The sequence below is a fragment of the Alternaria alternata genome (assembly GCF_001642055.1).
Source record: "Alternaria alternata strain SRC1lrK2f unplaced genomic scaffold CC77scaffold_11, whole genome shotgun sequence".
NCBI classification, from domain to species: Eukaryota; Fungi; Ascomycota; class Dothideomycetes; order Pleosporales; family Pleosporaceae; genus Alternaria; species Alternaria alternata.
In genome coordinates, this window is record NW_017306200.1 from 17,933 (window position 1) to 40,276 (window position 22,344).

The 22,344-nt window shown below is 52.4% G+C and overlaps 8 protein-coding genes across 8 annotated transcripts; 6 read left to right on the forward strand and 2 right to left on the reverse strand.

Annotated features, from left to right (window-relative positions):
* CC77DRAFT_936644 (exoribonuclease family protein) lies at positions 1-1,111 on the forward strand (the record flags this gene model as incomplete). Its single annotated transcript, XM_018534507.1, has 2 exons — positions 1-142; positions 276-1,111. The coding sequence occupies 2 exons, from the start codon at positions 1-3 to the stop codon at positions 1,109-1,111; spliced, it is 978 nt and encodes a 325-aa protein (XP_018385436.1).
* A 996-nt stretch (positions 1,112-2,107) lies between these two features.
* CC77DRAFT_91994 (glycolipid-anchored surface protein 5 precursor) lies at positions 2,108-3,994 on the forward strand. The gene is made up of 3 exons (XM_018533706.1): positions 2,108-2,385; positions 2,459-2,983; positions 3,039-3,994. The coding sequence occupies exons 1-3, from the start codon at positions 2,377-2,379 to the stop codon at positions 3,954-3,956; spliced, it is 1,452 nt and encodes a 483-aa protein (XP_018385437.1). The 5' UTR covers positions 2,108-2,376; the 3' UTR covers positions 3,957-3,994.
* A 362-nt stretch (positions 3,995-4,356) lies between these two features.
* On the reverse strand, positions 4,357-9,577 carry CC77DRAFT_989318 (endoribonuclease dcr-1). Its single transcript, XM_018536288.1, has 5 exons — positions 6,358-9,577; positions 6,093-6,307; positions 5,822-6,046; positions 5,323-5,771; positions 4,357-5,263 (listed from the first exon to the last, which is right to left on the reverse strand). Exons 1-5 carry the CDS (start codon positions 9,445-9,447, stop codon positions 4,488-4,490), a joined length of 4,755 nt encoding a protein of 1,584 aa, XP_018385438.1. The 5' UTR covers positions 9,448-9,577; the 3' UTR covers positions 4,357-4,487.
* A 299-nt stretch (positions 9,578-9,876) lies between these two features.
* Positions 9,877-11,068, forward strand: CC77DRAFT_1031295 (type 2A phosphatase-associated protein 42; the record flags this gene model as incomplete). Its single annotated transcript, XM_018526655.1, has 3 exons — positions 9,877-10,091; positions 10,150-10,435; positions 10,499-11,068. The coding sequence occupies 3 exons, from the start codon at positions 9,877-9,879 to the stop codon at positions 11,066-11,068; spliced, it is 1,071 nt and encodes a 356-aa protein (XP_018385439.1).
* A 28-nt stretch (positions 11,069-11,096) lies between these two features.
* Positions 11,097-12,500, reverse strand: CC77DRAFT_92087 (SGNH hydrolase). Its single transcript, XM_018533713.1, has 3 exons — positions 12,137-12,500; positions 11,815-11,818; positions 11,097-11,764 (listed from the first exon to the last, which is right to left on the reverse strand). Exons 1-3 carry the CDS (start codon positions 12,255-12,257, stop codon positions 11,125-11,127), a joined length of 765 nt encoding a protein of 254 aa, XP_018385440.1. The 5' UTR covers positions 12,258-12,500; the 3' UTR covers positions 11,097-11,124.
* On the forward strand, positions 12,467-13,254 carry CC77DRAFT_1020568 (hypothetical protein). Its single transcript, XM_018525070.1, has one exon. The coding sequence runs from the start codon at positions 12,745-12,747 to the stop codon at positions 13,096-13,098; it is 354 nt and encodes a 117-aa protein (XP_018385441.1). The 5' UTR covers positions 12,467-12,744; the 3' UTR covers positions 13,099-13,254.
* Positions 13,255-14,030: 776 nt separating this feature from the next.
* On the forward strand, positions 14,031-15,713 carry CC77DRAFT_92026 (hypothetical protein). Its single transcript, XM_018533710.1, has 3 exons — positions 14,031-14,214; positions 14,262-14,362; positions 14,412-15,713. Exons 1-3 carry the CDS (start codon positions 14,126-14,128, stop codon positions 15,563-15,565), a joined length of 1,344 nt encoding a protein of 447 aa, XP_018385442.1. The 5' UTR covers positions 14,031-14,125; the 3' UTR covers positions 15,566-15,713.
* Positions 15,714-18,059: 2,346 nt separating this feature from the next.
* On the forward strand, positions 18,060-21,294 carry CC77DRAFT_1031298 (hypothetical protein; the record flags this gene model as incomplete). Its single annotated transcript, XM_018526656.1, has 3 exons — positions 18,060-18,602; positions 18,652-21,142; positions 21,194-21,294. 3 exons carry the CDS (start codon positions 18,060-18,062, stop codon positions 21,292-21,294), a joined length of 3,135 nt encoding a protein of 1,044 aa, XP_018385443.1.
* Between the last annotated feature and the right edge of the window lie 1,050 nt (positions 21,295-22,344).

The window sequence follows — 22,344 nt, forward strand, 5'->3', positions numbered from 1 at the left end:
ATGAACGCTGACAGAAGACGAAACAATGCGCCTAGTGGTGGAACTAGTGCGCCTGTGTTTGCGCGAACGATTAGAGAACCGCAGTATCTGGAGAAGTTGAGACCGACAAGGTCAAGAGGCGCGAATGAGCTTCGCAGGATCTGTAAGTGCCCAAACAGCTTCATAGTCTCTGTTTACGCGTACTCAGGGTATTTTGAGCTTCTCCGAGAGATTTGCGCACTTCCTGTCGTTTGGTATACCATCCTTGTACGTTCCATTTCTAAGCATTACAACAGTTCTCCAAACATCCATTATACCTTCCGCATCGGGCTCTGCCTACCTTGAGATACCTTCGTCCTCCCCTACGACCAAATCGACACTCATCCCACCGACTTCGTCACTCAAGATCACTGCTTCTATCCAAGGCCCAAAGCCTCTCCCCCGCAGCGCGCCATTCAGTCCATCGCTCCTTCTCACGACCACGGTCAAGTTCGCCCCGTTCGCAACACGTCAAAGACGAGGCTATATTCGGGATTCGGCAGAGCGCGATTTGGGTGTTCACCTGGAGACTGCACTACGGGGTGTCATCATCGGAGAGAGATGGCCTAAGAGCGGAGTCGAAGTAGTGGTCACCATCCTGGAAGGTGACGAGGACGGCTGGTGGGGTGACTCCGCCAGTGAAGGAAACGCAACTGGAAGCGGATGGGGTCTCTTGAATGTGTTGGCAGGGTGCATAACAGTCGCGAGCGCGGCCATAACAGACGCCGGCATAGATTGCGTGGATGTAGTGTGTGGAGGTGTCGCCGCAATAACACGGAACCCCAGCTCCACACAACAGCAAGAGCTGGCTAGGATACTCGACCCCTGTCCAGCAGAGCACAGGGAAGTTGTCGCTGCATGTGTAGTCGGCTACCTGGCTTCAAGAGACGAGATCACAGAGATATGGATGAAGGGAGATGTGGGCTCCGATCCTGATGCTTTGATTGAGGGAGCCACTCACGCGGCTGTGGGCAGTCTCGCGGTGGTCAAAGAGGTCTTGCTAGAAGCGCTCCAAACCAAATTTCAAGGCCAGATCGAGGAAAGTGAGAGCGGGCTGAAGAGAAAGACACGGGATGTGGACATGACAGGATGAGCGGCAGCGCGAGAGAGCCGGCTATAACGCTTTCAGCGTCGTAGGCTCAATCCTAAAAGTCAGATAACCGTCAAGCCACTTGCACCCAACGGCCGACAGGATATCGTCTTCGGCTGATCCTAGCTATTGCTGGTCGAGTAGGCTCCTGGACGTATCCGGAACATGATCTTGCTCACATGGCGTTCTCAAAATGCATACCTTCGGCTTCCACAACCGCCGGGGCACGACAAGCTCAGGCATGTGGATCTTGGAACCAAATATGCGGCTAAGAGGACCCGCATGTGTCCACCTGTAGGACTAAATAGACGTTGAGCCCGAGTGCAGAGATTATCTCTGCCAACGACATTCACAGAACCAATGTTCGCATCCTTCCATGAATGAGTCTGCGTTGATTATGAGGCCTGACGCTGAACGGCGAGAGATGATGTGTGATTGATCTGCCAGCATTCTTGTAGCGAGCTGTCCTCGAGTATTATGCGCGCCACGTTTATCTGTCCCGCATGTGCAGTAAACATTGCCAAGATGCATATCGGAGTTTAGATGCGATGATTGGCGCGCAAATGCAGAAAGTGGCTGGGGTGCAGCAATCCCTGCCATCTGTTTGGAGAATGGCGTCATGATCCTACTCCAAAAGTCGAACACGGCTCGCAAATGGGACATGTTCCTGTTACTTTGGGCAAGAACCTTGGAACAAGAAGAGACAAGCTCATCGGTAAAGCCAGGACATGTTCATGGCCCACTCGGAGCACGCTAGATTAGACGCCTTCAGAGCTTTCTGCGCGGGTCGCGTTGGCAATGGCAGCGGCGCACGTCTTGAGGTCATCCCGTTCCTGCTATCGTGGAAGTAATCACTACCGAGATAGGCTGAAGCAGTAAGCACACCTTCCCAAAGCATCACGTCCAACAGTCACTGCCTGCTTGCAATTGACAGGAAGCAGACATGTCTCTGCTTCCTGGCTCCCTGTCCCTCTCTTCCTCTGCGCCCACTTTTGTCACTTTTGGCCCTATCTTTCCCCAGCGGTCTAGCTGTATGCATGTCGTTCGTTTTTCACGCTCGAATCACAGTACAGCAGCCGGCAAGCGATCCGTCTTAGCTGCTCCTCCGCGGCCAAGGTCCACTGCAACTAGTCTTGGTGCATAACATTGCGATACCAACACGAGCAGATAACCGAAGGATTATAAGGCTTGCCAGCAGTCGCTGCAATCGCCCGAAGATTCCCAGGTCTCTCGTTTTACGGTCGTTGTCGTAACAGTCGTTTGTTGAAATGCCTTCTGTACGTCTCATGTCTCTCGAGCATAAAACCCATGTTCCCTGCACCTGGAACAACGCTAAAGTCATCTTTCTAGTTCACTCGCGCGGTCGCGCTGCTCCCCGCGCTCTTTTCAACGATTGCGTATGCCGTCCATCCAGTGGAAGTCCGCGGACAGGACTTTGTCGACACCGTCACGAACAAGCGATTGATGATTGTTGGTGTTGACTACCAACCTGGAGGTCAAGGAGCGTACCAGCCCTCGAACAGCGAGGACGCTCTCACAAATGCCGATGTCTGTCTGCGAGATGCTACCCTTATGCAGAAGCTGGGTGTGAACACGATCCGTGTCTACAATCTCGACCCTTCGCTTGACCACTCAAAATGCGCCTCAATCTTCAATGCCGCCGGCATCTACATGATTCTTGATGTCAACTCGCCCTTGCCAGGAGAGAGCATCAACCGCGAGGCACCATGGACTTCCTACAACAGCGATTACCTTACCCGTGCGTTTGGTATCGTCGAGAACTTCAAGGGCTTCCCTAACACCTTGGGTTTCTTCTCTGCAAACGAGGTCATGAACGACCTCTCCACTGCGGAGTTTAACCCACAGTACATCCGGGTACGTTTGGACGACTAGCTACCTTCACCAGTCTTCCAGGCTAACGAGAATACAGGCTGTTCAGCGTGACATGAAGAACTACATCAAGAACCACGCCGACCGCACCATCCCAGTCGGCTACTCTGCTGCAGACGTCCGCGAGATCCTGCAAGACACCTGGGCGTACATGCAGTGTGTACACGACGAGGATGCATCGTCCTCTGACTTCTTTGGTCTCAACTCCTACAGCTGGTGCAATGGCGACAACTACCAGACTTCCGGCTACGATAGCTTGGTCGCCATGTTCAACAGTTCTGCCATTCCTGTCTTCTACAGTGAATATGGCTGCAATCGTGTTACTCCCCGTGACTTCGACGAGGTTCAAGCACTTTACGGAGACCAGATGCGAGCACTCTCTGGCGGCCTCGTATACGAGTACTCCCAAGAGGAAGCGAACTACGGTCTAGTCGATATTGACCAAGACGGCTCCGTCAAGCTTCTCAAGGACTATGACAACCTCCAAAACCAATTCAACCAGCTTAACGTCAGCTCTCTTGAGCAAGCCAATCCTCAGTCCACCGAGATCCAAGCCCCCGAGTGCGACGCGAGCCTCATATCCGCGCAAGATTTTAGCAAAAACTTCACGATCCCGGCCGTCTGCCCTGGGTGCCAGGACCTCATTGACAATGGTATCGAGAACCCACAGAAGGGCGCACTGGTGGACATTGGCGACCGAAACGTCAAGCAGGCTGTCTACGGCAGCAACGGTCAGCAAATCAATGATTTGTCGCTCAATGTTGTATCGGACGATGGGTCTAACACACCTGGCGGCGAGAACACGAGCCCTAGTGGCACTCCAAGCTCCAGCGGCGGCAACCCGAGCCAAACCGGGGACGCTGCACAGCCCTCGGAGACGAAAGGAGCCGCCTCGCAAATTGGTTCCAGCTGTACCGCAGCTCTGATCGCTGTTTTCGTATGTGCACTATTTTTGTAGTGTCCACACATGTGTATGGTCGGGCTAGATGCGCTCGAATTTGGAGTTTGCGACGGATGTGGAGTGGAAGAAGTCTTAAAGATCCACTTCCATTCTGGGAGTTATTATTTGCGATTTTATGAAGTACGAGTTTGAATGACTGGAGGAACTAATGACGCTGTTATTCTTGTACAAAGTTAGGATGAATATACCCTTTATACACTGCCAACTGCGAAGGTCTCCTCCAGCTGTGCTTCGCAATACGTGCCCTGGTGGTGTTGGCTGGTTCGCGTTCATCAATTCAAACGCGGAATGTGGTGTTATCTTTGATCTAAGTTTTGATCAGAATCGTTTTGGATGTCCACACGCTGCTTGCAAGAAGTATGACTGCTGGCTCAAAGTTTTCAAACATTCTTGATGCCTTTTTTCAATGAGTAGGTACCGTGCAGCTGCCACAGAGAAGAGGGCATGCAGAGCCACTGGTCATGCAACCTATATGAGGCTGTAATGCTCAGCAGTCGTCTCAACCAATCACATGTTCGCCCCAATGGTTTAAATACTCAGACCTATAGCTTCCTTCATCCGCTCTGCCTTCGCCTTCAATACTGATTCATCCTGCTCGCCCTCACCCTCTCCCTCGTACACGCAATCACAACCATACCTCTTCCGGAACTCATACGGTGGAAGCCCATCCAACTTCTCCAATGCTGTATGGCTCGCCCTGACACGTGCATATCGCCCGCTCTGGCCCAAGGTATGGAAGACGACCTTCCCGTGGATCATGATCATAGCAGCGATGGCCTTGCCTTTACCAGGGATGAGCGTGTCCGTCTCCATGGCGGCCATGCGCCACTCGCTGCAGCCAAAGGCGATGGAAAGGAGGCGACTGAGACGCGTGGTTGGATGGTTGGAAGCGAAGTTCTCATAGGTCCCGAGCGTCATGTCCTCGAAGAAGGGCTTGAGATGCATGTCGAAGAAATCCTGTACGACGCTGAAGTCAAACTCCGCATCTACGAAGATGGCTGCAGTATATGCCTCGATTACATCAGCCAGACACTTGGGTGGTTCGCTGATGGTTACCCAATAGTCGACAGCACCACCTGCTTCCCTCTCTGCTTCCTCGGCCTCCAAGACGTACTGGCGGATCTGGGAGCTCAGGATAGCAGTATTCTGTTTGATATGAACATGCCAGCCCAGCTTGACACACACGGCGCCTAAGAACTTGTTGGACACCATGGGCGTCTTGTGCTCAGTGAGCCACTGGGGGTCCTTGTCCGGATATTTGTAGTAGAGATGCATGATGAAAGCCATGTCGAGGAGAGAGTCACCTAGAGGGTGAGAAAGGAGTCAGTGTGTGTGAACATGCGGTTCGTGAAGGGGACATTACCTAGGAATTCCAGACGCTGATAGTTTGGTATGTTCTCATACATGTATGGGTACGATGGATGAGCGAAGGCCGATCGGAGTAAGCGAGGATACTTGAAGTGGTACGGGTGCTTCAGTTCAATCTTGCGAGCAGTTTCGAGCATTGCCGCGGTGGCGTCCGCGATCTGATACTTTGGCTTCTGGTACGCGTCATAGTAGTCCGACCACTTTGACATCAGATGATCCCGACTGTTGGCAAACAGCTTGACAGCTTTGACGGCTTCATCCCAGTCCCTGGGGTTCCACCGTCCGGCCTTGTGATGCTGTTGGAAAGCAGCACCAATAAAGGCCTCACAAACATCCGCTATACTCTTATCCCCGAGATTGTGCGTGAGTTTGAGCCAGTCGTCTTCGGTCTTGTTCAGTCCTTTACCCTTGAGAAGTTTGAGCCCTTCAGGATACCATGTGCGCCTACACGAGTTAGTCCTTTGAGGGGGGCTTGATGAGAGCTTTGTACATACCGTGAGAAAGAGTCGGTGCGAATGTACCCGTAAAGCTGGATGTCCAGCTCAGTTCCGTCTGCAGAAATTACTTTCTTCTTACCCACTGCAGTCTCCATCAGATTCTTGTTGCAAAGCATTTCCATACGGCGGACGTGAAATTCAAACTCGTTCTCGTCTGGCTGCTGTACAAATACCGAGAGGGACGTAGCCATCTTGAGGAAACAATCTCCTAGAAATTCGAGACTGTGTTATGTCAGTGGGTAGCTCCATGTGCGAGTCCAACACTAACCGCTCATAGTTCGGGCCCATCCCGCTCTTGAAGTTGATCTTTTCCTCGCCATGCTCTTCGGAATTGTCAGAGTCTTTGGTCAGGGCTTCCAAGGCAAGCGCTGGGCTGATATCGAGATCCAGAGTTTTGCAGGCGTCTAAAGCAATGAGGTAGCTCTCGAATCGATGAATGATAGCTGGTAGGACGTAGCACACGACTACGAATGGTGTTGCGAGCTACTTCGTCAGTAACTTGCTGTATACATGCTGAATCGCTGGATGCTTACATTAGAGACATGTAGGGGCTCGGGACAAATGTATGTCTTGAGGTCGTCGAGCTCGCCTTTCTCTTTCTCTTCGACACGTGCGAGGTGATTGCGACGGAAAGGGATCTTTTCGACCTCAAGAACAGGCTGTGATTGGTTCCACCTTGAGATATCCCTACTCTTTGCCCATTTGCTGTCACTATAGTCCAAGATGCTGTCCATGAATTTGTGCCCGCTACGAGGTAGACGTTTGGGAACCGGATCTTGTGGCTTGAGCTGTGTGGCGAGGTGGTTTGAGTAGTAGCGTCGGCCTCCATTCATAGGGTCCACGAAGTACCGGTCTAATAGGTCCTTAGAAATAGTCTTTGGTGTCCATCTCCACATAGGCTCGTTGTAGACTCTGTGAACTTGTTCCATATCCAGAATCTGATCGAGGGCGGTAACGGATAGCGGAGAAGACATCTTGCCAGGTAGTATCGGCACAACCCAATAGGACATCTTCTTAGCATCATTCTCATATTTCTTGTTGTAGACGTCCTCATATATGCGCAAAGTAAAACCAGTGAGGATGTCTATCGTCTCTGCTGACACATATAGCGGAGTTTGAGAGGACTGGGAGATGACATTAGAGGGCCTGCAATCAGTAAGATAGATGGGGAAATTTGGCATTTGCGGGAGGGGATTGCGAGTGAGGAGCCCCATGGGTTGATGAGGTCGATCCAAACCCGCATCAAGGTCGATGAGGGTGAGATAAAGACACGTAGGGGCAACGCCACGTCCGATCTTCCAGAACTCTGGCTTGATCAACATGGAGTACATGCCTTTCTTCTTCTCACTGAGTGCCAGCAATGCATTTGTTCCGGCTGGTAAGCTCTTATGGGTCGTAGGGAGTAGATTTTCACTGAGATAGCCTTTGTTGTACAACTTGAGACATGCCTTGAATGCGGCGGAGCACTTTGCAGTTGCTTTCTTGCTCTGGATGTCACCAGTGACTGAAATCACAGGTGAGTGCTCCGGTAGCATTACCTCGCAAACAAAACCTCTCCGCTGCGGATCCAGGGCATCGTAATTAACTTCAGGACTGACAACGTAGGTGGGTTGAAGCATTGTTTGTCTGTCAGGTCCAGGCAGCGTAGCTACGAAGTGATTGAGAACAGATAAGCTTGAGCGGTAAGTGAGCTTTGCACTAGCCTTTGTGACAAAACTTGGGTACATCTTGTCTTCGAACGATAGCAAGTCAACGTCATTTCCGCCGATTTGACGATCCTGGGGAAGAGCTTTGCAATACCTTCGCATTGTGTCTTCGTCGCTCTTGACATCAAGGACCCGGCTTTGATGATCTTCGTTGCCAGCCTCGACCATATGGAGGTACCTGGAATTACGATGCCTTGCCCGACCGCGAGACTGCACGTATGCTATCATGGTGCGGTAGAGATCGAACCGTACCACAAGGTTGCATTGTGGAATATCGAGTCCCTCCTCTGCTACGGATGTGGCAAACAGGCAGTTCAGTTCACCGCGACGAAATTTGGCGACTGTCAGAATCTGGTTCCGTAAGGAGATATTGTGCTCGCCTACACGATTATTGACCCCGACAAGAACGCTGCAACGGAGGTTTGGTCCGCCGATCTGGGAGAAGATGAGCTCAAGCAGGCGAGCGGTCTGTCGCTGCGTGACGAAGACGATGCAACGAGCTCCATCATCGCGCTCATAGTAAAGATTGAGCCAATGACGAAGCTTAAGAACCTTTGAACTCAGATCTTCGTCGCTAAGGGCGCACGAACCGAAGTCGAACTGTTGTACAAATGTGGCCGCCTCCTGTAAGCGTTTGGACTGAGCGTCCCACTCCTGCGCGGCTCCATCTTGCTTAATCTTGTTGTGCTTAAGGTGCTCACGATCCTCGAGCTTGCGACTCTGCTCATCAGTGAAAGCGAAAGACCAATACATGTCGGAAGCCCAACGACCTAGTTCGGAGCCGTGGTGCTTGGATGCGATGAACAATTTCTTGAACGCCGATATATCTCCAAACTTGGCTTTTATCTTTTGATGGAGGGGCGTCTCACACTCGTCCTGCAGCCGTTCATATACCGCTATCTCCTCGATGGGTCTGCTGATACTGTTCGAAGCGAGAACACTCTCAGACGTAGTGACTATCTTGGAATGGAGTAGTTTCTCAAGGTCATTCGCGACGTTTCTGATGTGATCGATCGATAACCCTCGTGTATCGATCGGAGAAGCTGTCATCCCAAAGATACGAGGCCGATTAGAAAGCTTCGGTTCATGAACGTAGTAGTCCTTCATCAGACGGGCGTAGGGGTGGTTGCCTTTTGCATGATGGGCCTCGTCAAAGATGAGGAGATTGATCTGGGCCATGGTGATGAAGGAGTGCATCATACACTGCACGAGAACCTCGGCGGTACATACTATCACCATGTTACTCTGAAAGTGACTCTCCCAGGTCGATTTCGACCATAGCGATGCACCCATAGCGCCACATATACCCTCTACACTCTGGTCTAGACCGCACCGCAAGACATTTGCTTGTTGGAAGACGAGGTTGACTGAGTCTACCAGAAAGAACGCAATCTTGGGGATGCCGCCTGCAGCCCGATATTCAAGCTCGCCATCTAGGACATGTCGCAGGAGTAGAGTTGCGATGTGGGTCTTGCCGGAGCCCGTGTCCAGCACTGCTATCACGTTCTCGCTCTTGGCTCTCTGGAACAGTTCGGTTTGGTAGTCGCGTGGGTTCGTGATGCGAGCGGTGCCATCTTGTTTTGCCAGGATATCGCGGATCGAAAGCTGCTCTTCGTTGGCAGTCTTTGCGGCAGCATCGTCGACTTCCTTCTGCGTTAAGCGCGAACTGATGTTAGCAGCAAAGGCTCTCAAGATCTCGTTCTGCGCTCTGCGCCTCTCTGATGTTGTGTTTGGGCCATGCGCATGCGCAATGTCAGCGTCTACATCAGAGTCTTCATCCTTATCTTGACGCCTTGCCTCGTTGGATTTATTGTCTTCGTCTTCAGAATCGGAAGACGCCAATGTCTCCTCGAACGAGAAGTAGTCTTCTTGTTGCTCTTCGATTGTCACCCACGATTGGCTTGTGGCATCCACCATACTGTCGGTTGCCAAAGGGTTAATTGAAGCTTATCACGAGATTCAGAGGGTGAGAGAGAGGAGATACTCTCATGGACACAGTTAACGGTCGAGGACAAGGGCGCTGCCAGTATTTGCGCAGTCTGTTGCGCGTCCGTGAGCAAGCAAACGATGCACGTAACCGACAACGGGTGCTCAGACAAATTCGCTCGTCCTGCCCCTATCAGGCAGTCGTGACCGTTTGAACATGCCGGGAGAACTTGGCATTAGAAATGTCTGTCACCATGAAGCCGCCGCTTTCAGGAGTGCGCGGTGTACCCGCGGCGATAGCGGGGTACGCGGTTTGGGAAGGGTCGATGCTGACTCATCAACACCAACTCACGCTCTCACGTGTCTCCCCACTACCATTTCCTCAACATCGTCACGATCCTCAGTCAGAACCTCTGCACAATGTCGAACGAACCGCAAAGTCTCCGGGGACTATTCTTAAAGGCGGAGAGGGCGCGCGAAGAGCTTTCTTCTTCTTACGAAGCCAACAGTCCCACCTACCAGGAAAACCTCGGCGCGACCATCGCCACCTACGAAGAATGCCTAAAGATATCGGAGCAGGTGTCGCTGTTCAGCCCGAACGAGACTCTAGAAGACATATCGTCGTCTGATCTACAGTGCGTGTTCCGACCCACCCCACGATCCCGTGCGCATGGCCCTCGCTTACCCATTTAGATACATGGCGATAAACTATCACATGGCAGAACTCATACAAAAGATCTTCAACACTGATATATCATTTCGAAAACAAAACCTGCTACGAGCGCGGGGGCACTATGAGCGATTCCTCAAGCTCCTAGATTCCTATGATGTGCTTGGCAAGGCGGACGCGAAGCTCTTCGAAGCCTACACGGAAGACAAGGGCAACTTCTCCACCGCTAACACGCGGGATGCCGCAGCGAGACGGGACGCAAAGATTTCCCGATTCAGAGAGGAGAAGAAGCTGAAGCGGAAACTCGAGGTACGTTGTCACGCTAACGTTGCTTTTACGGGTCAAATCTGGAGCTAAGACATGCGACAACAGTACCTGCGACAAAATCCCAAACTTGCCGAACAGGATGAGCAAGTGGTACGAGAGTTGCATCTGACCAACCTGGCGTTCATGGTGCATCAGACGTTTGCTTCGCTGGAGTCGATGGCCCAAGAATTGCACATCATCTCGCTGGCTCCACCCACGCCCCCACAGGGACAGGCACAGCAAGCGCCTGACAGCCGACAGGACGGTAGAGATAAAGACGGTTATTCTGAGCGCCTGGATGGTCAGTATGCTGGGCTGCGGTACTCCGGGCCTATCTTGAGCGGTGACGGCAAACCCATGCGGCCTTTTACGCTGTTGGACAGCCGCCAAACCCTGAAGAAGAACGTCTTCCGTCCGGACCACAGTCTACCGACAATGACAATAGACGAATACTTAGAAGAAGAGAAGCGCCGAGGTGGCATGATAGAGGGTGGAGGCCCCCAGTCCGAGATGCAGCCTGAGCCAAATGAGGACGATCTTGTTGCAGCAGACGAAGAGACGATGAAGCAGCGAGCATGGGATGAGTATGTAGAGGCGAATCCCAAAGGTTCAGGAAACACTTTGAACAGGGGTTGAGCGTGGTTTAAGCGGATCAGATACCCAGTAGAACGAATGCATGATTGCATACAGGTTTACAGCGCCTCGGGTGCTAGCTCTGGCCACTTTGCAGTCACTAACTCCAACAATGCGTTATTCAGTACTCTGTATCCCTTGATATCAAGATGCAGCCCATCTGTAAACCACCCTGTTGGGAACGACTGGGCGCCTAACAGACCGCATCCTGGTGGTACCTGCTCATCGTACTGCCATCCCTCTTCTGTGACGACTGCATGCACAAGGTCTTGCCAGAAATTGAGCCCAACGACCCTCCCCGTCTTTTCGTACTCTTTCGCAATTTGCATGATACCATCTGCATACCTCCTTTTGCTCATGTACGTCTTGTACCTTGGGCCTTCCTTTCTCCATTGGTTGATGTCCTCAATTTCCCTTGCAGACTTGTTCTCTCCAGTCTCGACCACAGATCCGTTAATGGGAGGAGGGGTGATCAGCAAAATCTTCGTATTTTCCATAGCATCCTCACTAAGGATGGTGTCGAGGAAGCCTCGAATGTTTGCTGAAAAGATGGGCCAAGGCACATACTCCGTCTCCCCAACCATGGCGGCGTCGTTTGCGCCGATGAAGATTGTGAACAGGAGGGTTGGTGCCGCGCCTGGGGACGTTGCGCGGTGGATTATACGAGTGAAGTCATCCTTGAGATGGGTCGATGTATAACTACAGAATTTGTCAATATATAGGCCATGAACGCAAACTAAGCTGCGTACCCTGCTTTGCCTGTTGTCAGTCAGCATACGATCTAAAGCTCATCTATACTTCGCTACAAACACCAACGGAACTGTGCATAATACCTTCATTCACCACCATCGTCTTGCCCCCATACTTTTTTTTCTAAAAACCACCCAAGACCCTGTGTCTGTTCTCTGAAACTCCACTCTGTCATAGAAGCGCCGTACAAGACGATCTCGGGCAACATATCAGACATGGCCATTTAGGTGATGCTTGTCGGTCGGCACGAAGATGACGAATAGTAGACGCAATGTCTAAGTAGGATTTGAAAAGTATCGTAGAGAATTTGCTGAGACCTACCTTCGTTGACGATCCGTACTTTGTCTTGATACTGTTGCCTAAGAAAAAGCCCGAAGCCTTGCGTTTCTTCGCTGAAGCTCCATTCGGTGAGCGAATCACCAAAAAGCACAAATTCTCGCATCTCAACAGACGAGATGGTGTGACGTCGAACTGCGTGTCTGGTTTCCCAATCTCCCTTGTCGGCGTTACAATTTGTCGTCCCAAGGCTCTCTGAATAGCTCGAGTACGGAAGGAGCCCAATGCGTCGCCCAATGAGGCGTAGTCGGCACGCTAATGCATGAAGCACGTGTTGCTACAACACCTGGCTGGCATGGCGAGGCACCTGCTCGCATGGCACCTTTCGTCTTCTGTTTGCACACGAAGCATGCGTAGAACTAGCTCAGGGATGCCGAGTTGTGCTCTCGCAACTCCAGGGGCAATTGCGGATCTTCGCCACTGCCGTAGCGGTCACAATGACATCACATATCCGTCTTGCAACAACCGAGCTTCTGACACTTGTCAAACTTTGTAGGCGTTGATTGTTCAATTCTCAAGCCTATTTACCTGTGGATTCCTCTCAAGATATTCTCAGCAATAACATCAGGTCGTAAAGCGTCAACATACCCACCATGTCGTCAATCAGCCTTCGTCTGCGCGCCTTCCAACGCCCAATCACATCCCAATTGCGCGCTTTCACTACCACACCCAGCCACGCAAAGTTGATGGACACGCCGAATCCTGCTTCCAACCTTCCGGACCCATCTGAAAACTCCTCTGCCGCACCAAACGCGAAGATGCGTTCGGACACGCAAAACACGGATCACCAGTCTAGTGCCTCTAAAGATGAGAACAAGAGCGGAGACGATCATCCGGCCAAGCAACCAGACCATCAGGCGCAGCCCACTCGGACGACAGGAATTGGAGGCGCGACGAAGGTGCAAGGAGGGAAAGAGGGGCTAGGTGAGAGAGGAGACAAACAGTAGGCCGATAGGGTGAAAGAAGGATGTTGTGTTGATGGAATAGCACAGGTTGGATGATCGTACTCAACCTAGTAGGCATATTCAATTGACACGATTGTTACCGTGTGCTGATCAAATCACATCAATCTAAAAATGAAGCGACTTGGGATGATGTCTTGATGATCGATGGAGTTCGTATTCACCACCGTTCAGAGTTGTTCTGGATAATACCCCTCGCTCAATTGTTGAGTTATGTGCGCCCTTACGACCCGCCTTGCATTTGGCGCGTAGAAACACCCCATCATGGTCTGATGGCCTTCTTGCGGACTTGCTGGACCCTATTATTACAGCGGACCGTAGTGGATGAGGACGGCGAGGCGGGAGAGTACCGAGGTACCAAGAGGCGTCAACGTTAGTACCAAATCTGATTGGGTTGATCTGCCTTCTTCATCCACGTCGCGGCCCGTCGCGTAACACATCATGCAACGACGCGTTTTTTTAGAACAAAAGGCTAGCAAGACGGCTCATTGATCGCGGTCTAACCATGCCGATGATGCCTTACCAACGTACACGGTCCTCTAAGCGTCTCCACAGCTGGTGGCCCGAATTGCACGTGGCGTTGCGGAGATGCACGGAATGGTCCTTGCAATCTTTTCGCATTCGTTGCAATCAGCGAATTCGTCCTTGAACAATTAGGGAACAGGTGAATTGTTGGTAGGCCAATGATCGCTGAACCAGCGCGAAGAGCGGGACAGGCCTCGCGCAATATTCATGGAGGGCTGTTCGGATAAAGTGGAAAGCCAGCGGGACCACGATGCTACCGTCTGAACGAACATCCCTGCTGGCAGGCCTAGTTTTCATTTCGTGCCGCCACTGTTCTGAACGGCGAGGCTGCCACGGGCTGTGTAGTCGGTGGCCTTACGCAAACGCATGTTTCGAGGCACACTACGAAATACGACATCGAGGCTATAAAGTAGACTGGCACAACCACCTAGCCCACCGTCAACCACATCACTGATTTGGTACTTGTAGGAGAATCTGAAGCTCCAAGATGCGGTTTGATTCTACATTCGCCGCCGGCCTTATGGCTAGCGCTGTTGCTGGTCGGGCTACACCACGTTCTGTCGTCGACAGGCCGATGTAAGTCACCTGGTATTGGACGTTTACGTATGCTGATCTTTGCGCAGAGTGGCACACTACATGGTGGGTGGCCTTCAAAATAACGATGTCCGCCAGGATATTCTCGACGCAAAGAATATTGGTTTGGATGGCTTTGCGCTCAACTTTGGTACAGACTTTTATGAATGCAAGCTCAACGCCTTCCTAACAAAATCCAGACCAATTCGAGTGGTGGTCCAATGACACCGTAACTTACATGTTCAATAATGCCGACGACATTGGCGGCTTCAGTCTATTCTTTTCTTTTGACCATGGTCATGGCGTTTTGAAAAGTCCCATGGATTACGCCGATTACTTCAAGGGTTACAGCACTCGTTCTTCTTATCTCAAGATGCGAGACCCGTCTGATAATACCGACAAGCCTCTCCTGTCTACCTTCGGCGGTGAGGACTTTACAGATGACGACTGGAACAAGTTCAAGGGCAAAGTTGGCAACGTGCTAGTCGTGCCCGGCTTCTCTGAGATCTACAATCCCAGCACCAGTTTCTTCAACAGCCGCACTGCTCTCGATGGCGTATTCAACTGGAATTCATGGCCTGCAACACAAGATGGAAAAGTCACCGTATCTGCTGCGACAGACCGTACTTTCCAGACCGCCGCCGATAAAGCGAACAAGCTGTTCATGATGGGTATTTCGCCAGTACAATACAAGCACCTCAGCAACAAGGACAACTGGTACCGTCGTGGCGAAGATAACCTTGAGAACAGGTTTGGTCAGATACTCGATTTGCAACCAGACATGGTACAGCTCCAGACCTGGAACGATGCCGGTGAGGGTCACTACATGGGAAAGCTTCACTCAGATCCGTTGGACAACCGGACGAAGCTTCTCACGGATGACTACGACCATACAGGCTACTGGCAGATTCTCCAACCCTTCATCGCCGCATGGAAGAGGGGCGACCGCACAACAGCGAACATGCGTCCCAGTAATGGAAAGGCCGTTCAGGGCACTTTCTGGCACCATACGCTTACAGTCGGCGGTACCTGCTATGACGACGACGTAGCCAAGTCGGGAGACATTGCGAAGGCCGCCGAGGATGCTGTGTCCGGCGTCGTGCTCGTCCCCGGAGGCAAGACGAACCTCGTCGCGGTTGTCAATGTCGGCACCAAGGAGCTGAACAAGACGAATCTCCGCCCTGGCTTCAACAAGTTCAAGTTCACCGGGCTCGAGAAGCTGATTCCAGGAAAAGTGCAGTTGGAGGTTTGGGACGAGAGTACCATGGTAGGCGGTGGATATGGAAGTATTGAGGTTACGGACTCGAAGCCGCTGTGCAACTACCAGTTTGAGGTTGTTGGTGTACCTTCGTAGACTCTTTTTGTCTAGGGGGAATGGGTTGTATAACGAACGTATCACTTGTCTTCACACCGCCAAATTCCGGATAGCATTCATACAAAGCACCTAGCACGGTATGGTGCTGGCACGATGACCAGGTTGTATATCAAACGTAGCGTAAATAGACATGTAAATAGAGATATTGGATCTTCCACGAATCAAATCCACTGGACTTGCTAGCCATACCCGCAGACTTCTCCGGTCAATATGACAATTGTACTCTTGGAGCCCCAATTTCAGCGCATCTCCACAACAGCATTGAAGCAAAGCACTAGGACTTCCAAGGGACACACATGGGCTTGTGGATGACCTCACCAAGGAGCAACAAGCTGTTCTGGTGGCTCCACCGCACGTGATATCCCACGATGGACATGACTTCTTTGGACCTACTCACCACAATGTTGACGCACTGGTCGTCGCTCATAAAATCCAAGGGCTCTTGCTTTCTTAGTGGGTAGCGGGGAAATGCTCGAAGACAACATCGCGCTCGTGGCCTAATGTTGTGGGTAAAAGTCGGTGAGCGTGTCTCATGTGCAGTTTGTACAGGGACACTTCTTACCCTGGACAGAACCAATTGTGCATACCCTGATGCTGAGTCCCGCTGTCTCCACACGCTTGCGCATCTCCCGCTTGTCGAAAGAATACAAGATGATGATGACGATCTTGTCATGGCTTAGCTGATACTTCTGTTCTAATAACTGCTTTGCCATCTGAACAATGATTTGAAGGCCTTGGTCGTTCTTCCAGGTCGATGGCTGGATTGTGCCGAAACATAGCGCTATCATACACAGAGCTTGCAACCCTGGAGCTGGTGGTGATTCGCTCACCAGGCCAGGGATTATCGCCGGCTGTCATCCTGCCTTTGTGGGTCATGTCAGAGCAGATGGATCTTCTACTCTCTAACAGCGCAATTTCTGTGTGTATCAGATGCTCGGTTGTAATGTATATGTCTAGGTCATGTAGTTTTGCAAATCACAACTAGATTGGTGCTATCGTAGGGCGAGACACCCAGGGACGATCACGTTTGCATCCAGCATACGGGGCTACTTTTGAGCCGATCGGAAGAGGAACCGACGGGGCAGATTCGCTGATCTTGATAGAGAAGGTGTGATGGAAATTGTAATAAAAAGTCGGAATGGGGCGGATGAGGGAGATGGTTGCGATAAGAGGGAGGTACGGGGCAGAGCTGCACATGGCGGCATGGGTCCGAGGTTACCGTGTTCTCGGTATCGGTAATTGGCGATAGTATGGGCAGAGGAGGTCCGCTTCGGCGCATCCCGCGCAACTCGACGGCCTTGGAAAGGTTTATTCTAGCGTGCTTTTAGATAGAGAAAGATCGGCTGTTGCTAATCTAGTGAGCAAAGAAAACACAGTTGCTTTGTGCATGAGGGGACCCTGTGTATTGAGTTTGCAGCAGTCAGACATGTGAGATATTGGGGTAGGAGAGGCTGCAGGGCTGCCGCATATAGCGTACTGTCTGATCCAAGCGTGCCCAAGCAAAGCGAAACGCCACGCCGGGACATTTTTCAATATAGAGGTATGACCCGAGGGGAAAGATAACGGCATGGCTGACACACGTAATTATTGGGCGAGTTGCGAGACGATTAGAGGCTCGCATAGGAAATGTCTCTCAGAAGCATGTCTGATTGGCAGTCCGGCGAGCGACTGCCGTGGTGGAGGCTGTTCAAGTCGAATCGGATGCGCAGCAAGGGTTCAGGGCGAGCGAATCCAACATGCTGGATTCGGACGAGCCGCCGCGATATGTTGGTTCGAGATGAGTTGTTTTTGACTGTGTTCAAATGTTGTGATGGAAGACGTCTAGTAGCACAAGTCCCATGCACAGACACATGGATTGACAGCCAGACAGACACATAGCGATGATGAGATGGGCCGAAGGCAGCGGGCAAATGGCGAGTCGTCAGGGGTGGCAGAAGCAACCATGGTGGCCTCGAGGCCGTTTGTGGTGGCTTGCAGGGTTGCGGCGCACGGCCCCCTAGCCGCGACTGGGCGCTGCACCTCGGGTTAGCATCATCAACGCCAACAGGCCTTGGATGCTTGAAGGCACTTGGGACGCCGGCAGTGAGACGAGCATTTGTTTTGGCGCATGTCCGGGGCTCACTCAATAGCGCTGCACATCCATGGGGCCATGCTCGCGCGCAAAAGGAGCATCAGGTCGTGTTTGAAGGCGCGGCACTGAACTACTGTCTGTCTGCTGCCGTTGGCTGCTGCTCCCTCACTGTCGTCACCCCACGCATTCCCGCTGTCAAAAAGCTTTGGCTCCCCAGACCGGACCTGCATGGGCAGTGACATGCTTACTCCTGCATCCGTAATCCTTATAGACTGCGCATCGCCCACATCGCCCAGCTGCATCCACGGCAGGTGGAGAGAGACAGCGAGAGAGAATCATGTCTGGGTACGCTGCTGCCCCAACGTCTGGCTGGGTCGCAGCACCGCTAACACGCGCAGGTCTATGCGCGAGTCCCTGAAAGCTCTGAATGCCGCCTTCTCTGCCTCGACCGTGCCCGACCCTCTGCCCGACGAGCTCTATGCCACCATAGACGCCTTCCTCCAGCGCTATGACGACATTGACGACCACGACTCCCAGCGCTTCCACGATGATCTCCACGCGCTGTACCTGCGCCATGTCGCCAATAGCCCCGACAAGCGCGGCGCCTTCTTATCAGCTCTGCGACTGCTTCGGCCCGCGATAACAGGCGAGGCGCGTCTGACCGCCTGGTGGAACTCGGCCCTGCGACCGGTCATCGACGGCATAGGCTACAAGAAGAGCGAGATTGAAGATGCGAGGGCCTTTGTGCAGAGCATCTTGGTCTACGACCTCGGAGAGGACCACGATGGAGAGCACGCCCGCTTGTCCGCTCTCTTCACCAACAAGATACTGGACGCATACCTGGCGAGGACCAAGGTGCCTTCGGATGCCGTGTCTCCAGAGAACGAGTTCATCGCCCATGAGCTCGAGGCCGTCCTAGTCGCCTTTGGGCGCAAGATGCCAAAGGTTGTTCTTCTACCATGCACATGCACATGGCCTTGGCTGACTGTTCTAGATCCTCCTCCTCACACTCGACGACCTCCTTGTGCAGAAGCAACATCGCATACAGGCCCTCAACCTGCTCAGTGCCTTTGTCCGCCTCCAGCCGCCGCATCTCCATCTCGTTCTCGAAACGCCCCTCGTCCAGAACCTGGAGAAATGCCTGCTCATCGACAACTCGTCGACCGTCATCGAGCTGGCCCTCGTCGTGCTCATCATGTTCTTGCCTCACATATGCGGAGCGCTGACCTCGGACCACCACCTCGAGAAGATGTTCCTTGTCTACTGTCGGATATTGTGTTGGGACAAGCTGGGGAACAACGATGGCAAAGCTGGCGAGATGGACATGCACGACGACGACGACGACGACGACAGCGAAGAAGAAGACGAGGAAAACCATGACAGCTCAGAGCAGGCTTGGGAGCAGGTGCAACCATCCATGGACTACCCAGCCTCGCCCCCGCCAACCCTCATGCACTACTTCACCTTCCTCTACGGCCTGTTCCCGCTCAACTTTATGAGTTTCGTGCGCAAGCCGAGGAGGTACCTCAAGTCGCTCAACTTCCCTGGAGCGCGCGACTTCGACCTAGATCAGGACCTCATCCACAGCCGGACAGAACCCTACCGCCGGGTCCATCTGCTGCACCCCAATATGTTCACTACCACAGTCGAAGATGAGCTTAGCGAAAACAGGTGGCTGAAGAGTGATCCCGCAGACGTCGTCGTCGAGTGCATGGATCTCTGCGTTGCCGTGTCGTCGACATTGGAGGATCCCGGTCCCCCACCCAACGCAGCTTTACCGCCTGTCCCTGAAATACCCTCCCAGTTCACACTGGATGATCAGGATGGTACGACCGTGCATGACTCAGACGAAAGCTGGAGAAACACTCAGTCGACTATGAACGTTTCGGGTGATGCCCCACAAATCCCAGATTTTGAAGTACCACGGAGCAAGTCAATCAAGTCTGCCGTGTCTATCAAGTCGATGGCTTCTCCCTTGCTCAAAGGTCGCGACATGATGGACTCTCCTACACTACCACCTACTACTGATACAAAGAAGCCGGACATGGCTAGCCCGTTGGCACAGCGGTTCGTAGCGCAGCAACCCAGTCTAGACAGTTTCGCCCAGTCGATATCTGGACAGACTTCTGGCCAGAGTGACTTCCAGAACCACACCATGGCGTCGCTGCAACGAGAAATTATGCTGCTTCGGAACGACCTCAACTTTGAGCGTTATCTCAAATTACAACACCTTGCCCACATTGGACAGCTCCAACGGAAGCATATCAAAGAAGCGACCGCCGAAGCCGAGACCCAAAATCTGATCAACACCAACAAGACGCTAAAGGCCAAACTCGCCAAGGCCAACGAGCTGTATGCCCAACTCAAAAAGGAGACACTCACGAGCCGAAGCCAGTCCAAGAAATGGGAGAGCGAGCTGAACAACAAGGTCCGGTCATACAAGGAGAGCGAGAAGACATGGCACAGTGACGAAGGCGGTCTGCGATATGAATTACAAAGGACGCAGTCAGACTACGAACAGCTTAAGAAGATTGTAGAGAGGGCCGAGGCAGAGCAACTAAAAGCTCAGCAACGAACGAAAGCATTGGAATATGAGCTCGAGGATTACAGCGACATTCGACGAGAGCTCGAGTCTGCCCAGGACAAGATCATAGCGTTCGAAGATCAAAGGAAGGAATTGCACACCCTCATCCAGGAGCGCAACGACCTGCGCAACGATCTCGAGATTGCAAACATGCGCTTGAACAGCCGGGAGCAAGATCGCGAACGATCGATCAAGGCTTACGAACGCCGGATCATGGAGCTAGAGTCGCGCTTGCAAACATCTGACAGAAGCACCGGTATACCGGGACAGCTCCCGTCTTCCGTTCAGCAGATGCTTGACTCGACGCTCGCAGCGAGCAACGCCAAGATGCAGCAGCTGAAAAAGACCCACTACCGTCTCCTTGAGCAGTACACCGAGCTGCAGATGAAGTACCACGATCTTGAAGGTGAGCGAGAAGCGGAGATGGGACAGCTCTACCCCCGAGACAAGGCTGGCCATGTCGATTTCGGCACGTCGCGCATGAGTCGCAACTCCAGCGTCCGAACAGCAAACAACTACAGCTCAAGGTACTTGACGCCTCTCTCGACTACAGAGGTTCCCCCAAACGAAGAGCAAGAATACTACGAATACCGTTCCCCGGAGTCAGTACACAGCCCTGGTGCGGGTCCTTCACCACTTCGTCCGGCTAGGCTCGAATCACTACAACACGGAAAGCCGCAACGGTCGCAAACGGCGCCATCTCCCTACCCTGGGTTTGGCGGAAACTATGGGCCGGATTTCTCCGCAGCGTATGACGCCTCTCTGCACAACCAGTTTCAGGCTCCAAAGCCGCCCCAGTCTAGTGGACAGAGTAGCTTCTCCGCCGATACCGATGGTAGCTCCAACAAGGACAGAAAAGAAAAAGTAGAACCGAAATCGGAGGTTCGGATCTATGGTCGAGGTAAGCCATCTGTATCACAGCCTGCAAGATCAGAGACTGACTATGAGACAGGTGGCGCGCAGAACATTGGGAAGAAGGTCAAAGAGAAGGAACAGAAGAAGCCGTCGTCTTCCAAAACTGGTGGCTTTCGCGGACTCAAGGGTATAATGTGATGCTATTGGTTGAGTTTATCGAGTGGGGGTGCGCCACCGTCGACCATGCATCGCTGTCACACTCGGTTATCTGCATCCTGTATCGACTCGCTCCGGCATCCACCTCGTCATCATTGCTGTTCCCAATACGTTTTCATACACATCTCTTTCTTTTCTTCCATTTATAACGACATTGCATGACGCGAGGGCGGTCTCGATTTATGACTGATTGCATTCTCAGATACCTGCCTCACTGGCACCCAGTCTCGACTCTCCATTCGTCGACTGCATCCTAGTACCAAGTTTAATAGCGCGTAATCAACACCAATCAAAATCATCGCGTCCTTTATGCGTGTGTTCACCCAGATATGTAACAAAGATGACCGCAGCAGTGTGCTGACATGTCATTGGCGGAGATTGGCCGAGACATCACAACTACAACCTTGACATTCACAATCGACTGTCCGGAGATCGATTCGATAAGATCTACAATACAGCCTCGAACCCAGGGTGCGTCAGGCCCGCAACTCCTGCAATCGCCATCACATTCAGTAAAGCTCAAACGCAGCCAAGAATTGCTTTTCCATCCGTCATCCACCTTCCGCACCCCCTTAAGTTAGCGCCATTTTAAGTTCGGACAATAGCTCATCTGCACAACGTGTCCCACACTAAGACATACGACTAACAAACGGCCGCCTTGCGTTCTTTCTCCCCACGGTGTCGGCGGATGAAACGGTGAGGATGTTTGGTACTGTACTGATGGCCGTGACGTGGGGATCCTTGTTCAACGTACGATTCTAATAGATCTCTGCCAGATAACGACTGTACTGCGCATACACTCATCCGACCAACACTTTTGAGGCCCAGTCGCTTCAGAAGCAATGCTTGACCGCATGCGATCTTATCGTGTTACCTACCTGGCTCGTGGTGTGGTGGGTGATTGAGCGCCGTTCAACAATCGCGGAGACGGGTGCTGCCACACTGCAGTAGGAACAGTGGAGAGGGGACGGTCATGAGGGTACGCTAAGCCGTGCCGCGGAAAAGCAACGCAGTTGGGTGTAGAGCGGGTAC